We start from the raw sequence: 10,877 nt of genomic DNA, 5'->3' as shown, positions 1-10,877 counted from the left end.
CGTGCTGTGCTCACTTGCTGGAGAGATATACCGGAAGAAACTTTGACTTCCTTAGTTGCCAGTATGCCAAGACGTGTGCGCGCATTGTACAATGCGAGGGGTGGGCACACCAAGTACTAAATTAATTTTCTGTATTGTTAGTGTTTTGCATATTTAACTTACCAAGTATTGTAGACATATTTCCAATCGAATAAAAGTTGCAGCTCGTAATAAAATACATGGGTTTCACTGAATTTCTGCACTTGTTTGGGGCGCTTTCAGAATATCGTGAAAAACTCGTCTCCTATAACATTTAGAAATGTTTTGGTTTGAGGAAACTATTGATAATGCATCATAGAGACTAGTCCAAGTGAAACCAATCGACAGATTATTGACCTGAACGCAACGAAGCACGCTATTCGTGGAGATGGTGTGAAATTCACCAATATTCCAAACTTTTTTCCAGGACTGTACTTTTTGGATTTGATCAGGTATATTCCTTTAATTTGTGAACCGCATGTATAATACTTTTTTGATTTGATCAGGTATATTCCTTTAATTTGTCAACCGCATGTATAATACTTCATTGGCTTAATCAGGTATGAGCTTCTTTTTCTTCAAATATAATGCTTTATTTCATAGTTTCATTAGGTATGATGTATAATGAAAAAGAATGGTAAAAATATGTAGAGCTGGTTAATTTTAGGAACACGAAAAATTGAGTTTCTTTGAATTTTAGAAAGTTAGGGCTCTAGTCACCCTGAAGACAAGGCCCTTCGACACACAGGTACTCGGCCAGTATAATATCATGTCATTTTAGAGAAAGGAGAAATTGACTCCACATCGCGTCGGCTTTTCGGACGAAAACATGTACGAAGGCTTGTAGTCTTGTACCTCTCTAAGTCAAAGCAGAACTTTAGTCTAATTTTGAAGGCGGAACACACTGCCCCTTGCCTTTTGTCTTACACTTGCAAATATACAGCCTTCCGCCGTCACATTCACTCAGCTCCTGTGTCATTTTCATCGTCGAGCGTTGATACTTCATGAACACACAATGCTTCTGGGCGTTCTCGGTCGAGCTAGACGACTGACGGCCGTAACGGTATAAGTTGGAGGAGGACTGGGAATTACTGAAGAAGCTGCTCATCACCGGCATGTCGGTGTCACCCCACACCAGAGGTCCTCCAGTGATGTCATTCGCCCCTGACCAGTAGCCTGCGTTGTTGTAATCTGAAAGATGTTCAAAGAGAACAACAACGTGATTTGTTTTTGACGAAATGCTGTGCAGGTTGCTAATGCTTTAATGCCGTCCACGTGATAACGGTGTTGGGCGACTGAACCAACAAATAGTGTTTTCTTGGAATTATCGTACCAGAAAGAATTTGTTCAAGATGCTTATACTATGAAGTGGTAAGTGGATGAAATGAGGTTACCAGGAGTAAAGGAGCATACAGCGCGCTGTGTTGATAGCCAAAGTACCGAACAATAGCGGTTGAGTCATGAAGTGAAGTACTTCAAGAGACGTTATTCCTGAGAACCAATTAAATCAATCTAGTCAAAATGAAATCAAAGGTAAATCACTATATATTCATAAACATCTAACTTATACGGCTCAGTAAGGTTGGTGGTTTAACCAGATTTTGGTTTCCAGCAAAGCTGAATTCGAGCATGCGACATTCGAGCTTGCGACATCCTTTGTGAAGGGCCGATCGGCGGCTGCCTAAACGACGCCTTAGTGCTTAGTGATCTATGTAATGAAGTAAATCACATCTGTGTTACCACAGAACTGTATCCATGTAGATGGGAGGCTATGGTTTTTAAAGCCACATCACTAAAAGAGAAATACAATACATATTCTGCCATGAGGAAATAAACGTACAGCACGAAAGTAAACCCCTAGTAAGGTAATTATTGATACTCTGCACCCATGTAAAGACGGCCACCTTCTTACTAGCATGTCTCCTATAGCTCAATCGGTTGAATAACTCGTCTGGACAGGATTTTATGTGGATGGGAACAGACCAACTTTCTGTGTGTGACACATATTGGCTTACCGGTACCTTTCAACTCAGTTCAGTGGGAGGTGAGGAGTTTGATGACCACGTGTCTGTATACCAGACTGGGTTGTCATACCAGATCAGTCCAGCCGCCTGGGTGTGGCACATGTTTGCTTACCTTTCGACTCAGTGAGAGAGGTGAGGAGTTTGATGACCATGTGCCTATACTCGACCGGGTTCTCGTACCAGATCCGTCCAGCCGCCTGGGTGTGGCACATGTTTGCTTACCTTTCGACTCAGTGAGAGAGGTGAGGAATGTGATGAACACTACGTGTACCTGAGGAATTTGATGAATGCGTGTCTGTATACCAGACTGGGCCCTCAAGCCAGATCAGTCCAGCCGCCTGGGTGTGGCACATGTTTGCTTACCTTTCGACTCAGTGAGAGAGGTGAGGAGTTTGATGACCACTACATGTACCTGAGGAATTTGATGAATACGTGTCTGTATACCAGACTGGGCCCTCAAGCCAGATCAGTCCAGCCGCCTGGGTGTGGCACATGTTTGCTTACCTTTCGACTCAGTGAGAGAGGTGAGGAGTTTGATGACCACGTGTCAGTCAGTATACCAGACTGGGTGCTCGTATCAGATCAGTCCAGCAGCCTTGGTGTGACACATGTTTGCTTACTTTTCCACTCAGCGAGAGAAGTAGGAAGTTTGATGACTACGTGTCTGTATACCAGACTGGGCTCTAAAACCAGATCAGTCCAGTCGCCTTGGTGTGATACATGTTTGCTTACCTTTCGACTCTGTGAGAGAGGTGAGGAGTTTGATGACCACGTGTCTATACTCGACCGGGTTCTCGTACCAGATCAGGTCAGCCCCCTGGGTGTGGCATTCCTCTCGGGCCTCGTACCACGACTTTACTTCCTTCATAATCCGGTAACAGGCAAAAGTGGGGCGGTGCATGTAGAACTCTGACGGGCATGACTTGATGTCTACCAACAGAAGCAGATTATAAGGTGTATAGAATATTTGGTCATGTTTCTGACTGAGACCGACTTTTAGTGCGCGCAACATGGTTTGAATTATTGTTGTTGTTGTGTTTCATTAATGCTTACAGTGAACACAAAGTTTGCCAATATGTATACCTACAAAAAAGAAGTAAGCCAAAAAAATATTTTTAAAAATTTGAAAGTTTTGAAAGTCGCGAAGATGGAAATCAACATTGGGGATTTAGAACTGACAGACAAATCTCTCCACGTAGCCATGTTGTAGAAGTTCTTTTGGACTATGTTGTAATATTTTGGCTATGGCGTCTAAAAACTGCTCAGCTCATGATTCCTCTTCAAAAATTTACTGACATCGATGTCAAAAAAATTTGGATTTGGAGGTTATTTTAAATGTTAAACCGAGGCATATTGGTTCAACTGGACAGTCATACATTTATGCCGAACTGAGAGCGACTAACTGTGTCACAATGCCTACATGTTGGGTGGGTAATTTGTCAGGGCGAGTTCTGCAGCTGGCAACAAATCCGCCTCGCCAATGCCTGAGAAACAGAAGATTTCACTGTATAACTGTTTGCTCTTCGAAGCCTTAGTTTTAAAGGAAATGTTCCCCCAACATCGACAGGAAAGAAGTTTCCAAATGACAAGAACTTATTCCGTTCGGCAAATTCCCTAATGTCTAATGTAAAGTAATACTGACTCCGGAGACGAAGACGTTCGCCCTGACAAACTGACAAGCTCAAAGAAACTTTGGATGTTAGACAACGGAGCTGAAACTCTTGAGTGGGACATCTGGCGTTTGTGTTTTTGTTTGTATTTTTGTTCTATCAAATTGCCATGCCCGATCATGTTCACTGTAACAGCGCGACATTGTTTATTACCTAAAATTTGTGACGTGTCTCTAACGCGGTGAAATGGCGACACCAAATGAGTGGATAGGTACAATAATTTGATTTACATGTTTAGAACACCCCTGGAAACGTCTTTGGGAATTAATTTAAATTTAGTGGCTGATTTTCAGGTTGCCCAAAGACAATGGAACGGTAAGGAACGAACTCTAGAGCCTGGGTTCTTTACCCTTATACATTTAAAATGTCATGAATTTGGAAGAAGCCTAGAATACTCATTAAAATGCGTCATCACATATCGTTTTAATAACAAAACTGAAAGTGGAATGGTGCACACATACCTGCAGGATAGGACACGTTATTCCCCGGGAAAAGGCCCTGCAAAACAAAATGTGGTAGGAATTTGATCACAAGCAAAGTCGCTTGTTGGTGCTGGGAACGACCTATTTCTATTGTATTACGAAGTAGATAATATCAGCTTGGCTCTGGTAGCGAAATGTAAGCAGATACAGAGTTATGTGTAAGTCCAGGCGTATTGCAGAGAAGTTACTCTGCACTTGTAAATCAGGTATGTCAGGTACATGTACCTGGCCAGGTTCGGTGCATGGCTACTCGGGCACTCTGTTTTTCACCACACATAAACATGACGGTCGGTGTATAATCGGAAAATTCAAGAGCAATCAAGTAAATAAATAACTGGACCCAGCATTAATGAGGGCTCGTTCATCATTTGTATTCAGTCTAATCAGAAAGGTGGTATTTACTGGTAATAATGATCCGCTAGTGGCGTCGAGTTACCATGAAAAAAATTTAGCCAAAGCGTTGGAAAGAAATATTTTGTCTTTTGAATTCTACTCAAAAGTATAAAAGTCCACACGTGTTATTCTTTCTGAAATGATTTCTAAAAACAACAACAACTTGTTGGAGGGGTATGAAGAGTAATTGGTATTTATTATGTTGTTTTCAAAATGAACTGTATGACCTTGTTCTTTGTCAAAATTTTTAAATGTTGTAAACAGCTATATGACACGCAGGCTGACATAATTTATCATTTAATACATGTGTTTTATTTAACACATGACAGAGTATGCACAGCCTAAAGCGTTAATTCTCTCAGCCAATAACAAGTGTAAGTTCGCTACAACCACGCGTAGTAAATAACGAAAACATGAAGAGCGACAGGAAGTGGATATCCTGATCCTGGACCATTCCGGAAACATTCTGCATAGGCCTTTACCCTAATTCTTTTAAAATTTGGGACACATGGTCTGCTTGTTTTAGCCAATATATATGTAATTCAAGCAAGAATATTGGGTTTCTCTTCTCTCACAGGGTTAGACCATCTAATGAACATACTCATACCTTTACTTTTCCCCGTAGGGCTGGAAAAGAAATGTAATATTCTACTTTCAACACTACTAATATCTGTGTCAGTTATCGGCGTATACTATGTGCTAAAACTTTAGCATTTACTTGTGTAGCAGTAATACTGGATATGTAATGGTTAGGGCCCTATAGGGACTACATGTATGAAGTCGCGTTGACCTTGTTAGCTAAGAAAACTGAACAATATACAGAGAACAAAAACACAAGGCGGACCACTTGATAGTGAACATTCGTTTTTCTTCACTTTAAGGAAATATCTATTCATTATTACGATAAGCTGGGGATACCAAACTTTGAAGTTTACAAAGACTTTGCCCTTGTTGTTACTGAAATATAGATATACATTCTAATGAACTCACCACTGCAGTTGAAATATGAGTTCCTTGCAGGCTAAGGTATATACTTACGTCTGCAGATAAAGCTTCCAAACGGTCGACTCTGTTCGAAAGTGACGATAGAGACAGTCCGCTGGACACTGGATTGGTGAATGCCAATACAACCACACCGCACAGGAGGAGCGTTCTCAGCGCCATGTTGTATAGCTTTCTGCACGCGCAGCTATATCTGAAACAGGTCTTTCAAGTCCTTTTATTAACAGGTTCTAGAAATCTATGACTTTGGCCTAGTTTTAAAAAAATTAACCACTTGCCCCACTGAAGTTAAAAATATATAACTATCGGTTTTGTCGAACTCTGGTTAATGTATAGATGACGATAAAATAGAAACGGTAGAAAGTCTCAGCTGTTGAGGAACTGTAACTGGTACTACTTAAGAACACGGATGTATTCAGATGTGATGAGGCAAACTGTATGCAGAAGACATACACATTACAAAAGCACTTCATGCATACAAAATAGGCCGTTGAGTGTATTTATGGGAAATAACTGGTGTTCGAAGCGGCCCATAAACCAATGGGATATCACAAGGCTTCTCTTCCTCTGTACAAGATAATAATGATATGTTGATTCTCAGTTAAGTGTGTAAGTATGCATACGACCATGCATTGAATCATTTCTTTATTTTATTTGTTAATTAAACTGGTATTTTCGGCCGTACTGAAGAATATTTCACTTATACGACGGCGGCTAGCATTATGGTGGAAGGAAACTGGACCATCCGCAGGTTGCTGGAAGACCTTCCCACGTGTGATGTTTGAATCATAATTTAGCTTATGTAAACATGCAAGTAAATTAATACTAAATCACAGTTTGTTTCACAATCACAAAAAGTTTATTGTTTTGTTTACATAAGTTACAGCTGTTACCAGATTAAAGAAGTTATAAATCCAAATTATTCGAAGGCTGCGTAGGCTGTAAATCTGTTATACTCAGTTTCATTTTCTGTACAGCTGTTTTGCTAAAGGGCCATTCACCCGCCTTATAGCATAATGTCATTTGATAAAGTTTTACTCTACCTGCCTTCAACTATGTCTTTGTTAGATTATCAAAGTACAAAAGCCAACAACAACCATGCACACTCATCATCCAATAAATGTATCTAGTATTCGTTCTGAAACATTGCATTATTTGATTCTGGATATGTTTCACAAAATTATTGGATCAAGTGAACGATTCCGATTTTTTAATAAGTATTTTCCTTACTGGCTTTTAACTTATCCTAGTATTTATTTTCAAAACATCTATTACAACATAAGTACAACGGAGGAAAAGCTTACTCTTTTTCTTGTGAAAACACTAAATATGTTTAAGGATAGCATTTGTAATGGTCTATCATACAAATACGATTTATTTCTAATTTTATGATGTTTAAGACATTTAAGTGTACAGTCGATTTTTTGTAGAAAGCAAACCCCGACATACTTCAAAAGTTACAAGTGTGTTTTGTATCTTTGGAAGCCGTGATGAGGATGACCACGTGCCTGTACTCCTCCATCGTGTCGCACCAGATCCGGTCTCCTCCCTGGCTCTGACAGTCCACCCGGGACTGGTACCACCTTCTCATCACCCATAATGCGGTAGCACGACTTCGTCTTTCGGTTGATGTAAAACTTAGGAGGACACGTTTCAGTATCTATCAACATAAGACACCTTCATGTTTATGAACCTAAACTTAATGACATAAGTTCAAATGAAAACTGACTTGAGTTGTAACTTCCTCCATTGGCGTTCATCATGAAGGGTGTAGTACTATGACTGGTTGACCCCGTATCCCGCTCGGGCGGGACGGCTTACTTGCCTTCGGTAAGGCGTCTCAGTGAAGCAGCACTAGATAAAAGAGCGGGGGAAATCCGTCCTACAACAAGGAGGCACACTGCATACACTCTAAGGATGCCTTCGTCGTCATATAAATGAAAAATCGTTAAGTACGACGTTAAACACCAAGCACTCACTCACTCACTCAAATGAAAATTTTGAATTCTGCAATTTGATCTTACCGCCATGGTTAGTGAGATACTGCTGATGAGCAAGATATACAAAGTCGTCGAATCGCCAATCTGAATTGACGTTTTCGGTGCCCAAAGACTCCAACGATTTTTAAGCAAATGTTCCTTTGATTTTTAAGCAAATGTTCCTTTATATCTTCATCTTGTCTGTAAGTTTGGGCGTTACCTAAGCATTTATCGCCATGCGCAGTACAAAGAAGATTCGTATGATCTACTTTTGTCAGACATACCGAAACAGCACTGCCAAAGGGATTCATGACTTTCAGGCATATTATTATGAGTATTTCTATGCATACGGCAGGCTGTTTTTGTCGGAACTCATTCATGGACTACGAATTTGAACTTTGATATGGAATTCATGCCTGGAATATCCACTGTCTGCCCAGCATCACTGAAAACCGATGACCGCTTCTCTTTTGTGTGTTACCGGCTTTATTTCCTATTTGTATAATTTCTTACATACCTTTGTCTTTGGGAGCTAGTGTTAAACGTTGTTTTGGAAATGAATCTTGCGATTATCGACTTATATTCATGTATATTAATACCGTGGTACCTAGAGAATTCCCACAATTCTCAATTTCAGTTTTCTAAAAATGAACAAAACTGGCGGCCAAAAGAAACTTTACAAAGAGTTCAAATCAATTTATTTTGCCAAAGCAAAAAACACTGAAGTTTACTATATTGAAAAAACCAATGACTTTAGATATTGAAAGTCTTGAGCAAGAACGGATAAAGCAGCGCTCAAATCATTATACAAGTGAACAAACAGAGCAAGGGTAGAAAAAAAGCCATTCCATCTTGGTTAACAACATTTTTAAAATAAGTCAATATCAAAACAAATCAATATCGCGTGTGGCCACCCCTTGCTTCAATACATGCAAAAACTCTCCGACGCATAGAAAAAGTCGGTCGTCAGATGAGATGACGTGGGATTCGTTGCCATTTATCTTGGAGAGCGAACGTCAGTTCCTGTCGGTTGGATGCAAGGTGTGGCCGTTGTCTTCCTCGATGACCTATGATATCCCAAAGGTGTTCTATAGGGGACATATCTGGGAACGTGCAGGCCACGGAAAGACGTTGACGTTGTTGGCGTCCAGGAAGTTCTGCACAACTCGAACTGCATGGGGTGTGGCGTTGTCTTGCTGGTACAGGACACCACGTGGCTGCTGTTGAAGGAATGGCAAGACAACAGGACGTAGAGATTCCTCCACTTAACGCTGAGCTGTTAGGTTCCCGTAGATGATGACCAGTGTTGTCCGTTCTTCTCCACAAATCCCACCCTACACCATCGCGCTGCCGCCACCAAATGGTACCACCTCCTGGACATATGATGCAGTCGTTCGTTCGCCAATTCGCACAGTTCGAGCCCATAGCAACCATGCACTCGCGACGATGTTCGGCTGTCAACAACTAACCTCTGAATGGTCGATAGGCCATAATTCCGTGAACCATGAGTCTCCTGGACACGTTCTGCCGACTGACCCGGTGACCTTAGGCATTGATTGACGATGACGTCACCGTCAGGAAGCGGTTCCTCAGGTGTAAGGCGCGCATGCAAGTACCCGTCTTCTGTGGGCGTAGTTACCTTAGGCCTGTCTGCTCTTGGCCTGTCCAATGTCTGCCCTGTCTGTCTGTAACGTTGCATCAAGTTTGACACAGTTACACGAGAGCAGCCGAAGGTCCTTTTTGCAATGTGGGCATGGGTGGCTCCCATGGATACCATACCCAGGGCCCTCTCGCGATGTTCTAGAGTCAATGGAGGCATTACTTTGGTGGTTTTTAGTCAGTGTGCAAGTCCAGCACACTGTGAATAACGTTTTTATACAGTTATTACATGTGCAGTTGCGGTCATCTATGGGTCACGTGATTTTTCTTTCTTCGTTGTCTCAAAACAAACTCGTGTGGGTGTATCTGACGCTTGTCGCACATGAGAATATGCTTCGTACAATGTTTTCCTACAATAATTTGATATTAATTTGCTGAAAAGGCTGGTTAAAGTTTACTCACGGAGTCGTAAAGATTCTTTTGACCGTCAGTTACCAGACAGAAATAGGTATTAACTGCGGATAAACTAATTTAAAATGACGACAAGATTTTGGCGTTTGACGTAATATGCATTAACATGGACAGGCAACTGAAATGGCCAGGTTTCAAACTGCCAGGACTTCAGTGTTTAATGCTAGAGTATATATGTATGTGTGTTAGGTTAAAGAAAATGAGACACTGACCTATATTTCCAAGATTTAGATAAGCTTTAAGGCCATTTCAGAAATTTGTTTACCTCATTGACACAAATAGAATATTTTAAAGTCTGTGTTTTGCTGAAAACTTTCAGGTCATCACTATAAAGATGGTAATGCTGGGTTTCGAATTTCGCTGAGGTTTCCATCTTCTCATTTATTTAATTTCTTTTTTTTTCTTTTGATTATTCTTGAAGACAATTAAATTTGAAGGTAATAGAAAATATAGATAACTCCGAAAAGTCACGGTTATCGTTGTGGTAGATCAGTATTTCGACATACACTTATGCCATCGTCAGGAAATACAGGGCACCTAACGGACAACAATCAATGTATAGTCGAACAAGTACAAGCTAAACCTAAAGCATCTATTAACTGCTCCTGGGTCATTACGCTGTGCTAGTCGGTTAGCGCGCTAGCGCAGCGTAATGACCCAGGAGCCTCTCACCAATGTGGTCGCTGTGAGTTCAAGTCCAGCTCATGCTGGCTTCCTCTCCGGCCGTACGTGGAAAGGTTTGTCAGCAACCTGCGGATGGTCGTGGGTTTCCCCCGGGCTGTGCACGGTTTCCAACCACCATAATGCTGGCCGCCGTCGTATAAGTGAAATATTCTTGAGTACGGCGTAAAACACCAATCAAATAAATAAATAAATAAATCTATTAACTGCTACTAACAGGAAGGAATGTAGTGGTTTTAAATCTACAAAATGCACAGCAAGCAGTTAAGTGTATAGCACCGTAGGCTGTATAAGGGAATAACAACTATTCATAACGTATTGACCCAAATTTCTCACAATGGACTTCGCAAGTCAGCCTTTTTGAACACAGATGTCATAAGATCATATAATGTAAACTTTATCCAAAATACACACAGGCCCTACACGCACACGGAATACAAAATTAGTTCATGACCATGACAAATCGTCCGGTATATTTCTCGTAAGTAGCCTCGATACAAAATAGGTCACCGAAAAATGTGTGGTACGGAATGCAGAAGAGAAAATGTATCAATAAAA

General features: G+C 41.0%; 1 protein-coding gene across 1 annotated transcript; it reads right to left on the bottom strand.

The window, feature by feature from the left end:
* Positions 1 to 586: 586 nt before the first annotated feature.
* LOC135461742 (uncharacterized) lies at positions 587 to 5,761 on the bottom strand. The gene is made up of 4 exons (XM_064738965.1): positions 5,626 to 5,761; positions 4,174 to 4,210; positions 2,775 to 2,972; positions 587 to 1,209 (listed from the first exon to the last, which is right to left on the bottom strand). Exons 1-4 carry the CDS (start codon positions 5,749 to 5,751, stop codon positions 896 to 898), a joined length of 675 nt encoding a protein of 224 aa, XP_064595035.1. The 5' UTR covers positions 5,752 to 5,761; the 3' UTR covers positions 587 to 895.
* Between the last annotated feature and the right edge of the window lie 5,116 nt (positions 5,762 to 10,877).

Source organism: Liolophura sinensis, chromosome 1, assembly GCF_032854445.1.
Source record: "Liolophura sinensis isolate JHLJ2023 chromosome 1, CUHK_Ljap_v2, whole genome shotgun sequence".
In the NCBI taxonomy this organism is placed as follows: Eukaryota; Metazoa; Mollusca; class Polyplacophora; order Chitonida; family Chitonidae; genus Liolophura; species Liolophura sinensis.
The sequence above is the reverse complement of the archived record's forward strand: the minus strand, read 5'-3'. Positions and strand labels throughout refer to the sequence as shown.

What these genes read in the sequence shown, in the direction of transcription:
- LOC135461742 (XM_064738965.1), bottom strand. Translation starts at nt 5,751, where the DNA reads ATGGCGCTGAGAACGCTCCTCCTGTGCGGTGTGGTTGTATTGGCATTC. An exon ending in TGGAAGCTTTATCTGCAGAC is followed by an intron (nt 4,211 to 5,625) that starts GTAAGTATATAC and finishes TTTGTTTTGCAG; the next exon opens with GGCCTTTTCCCGGGGAATAA. An exon ending in CTCTCTCACAGAGTCGAAAG is followed by an intron (nt 1,210 to 2,774) that starts GTAAGCAAACAT and finishes AACATCTTTCAG; the next exon opens with ATTACAACAACGCAGGCTAC.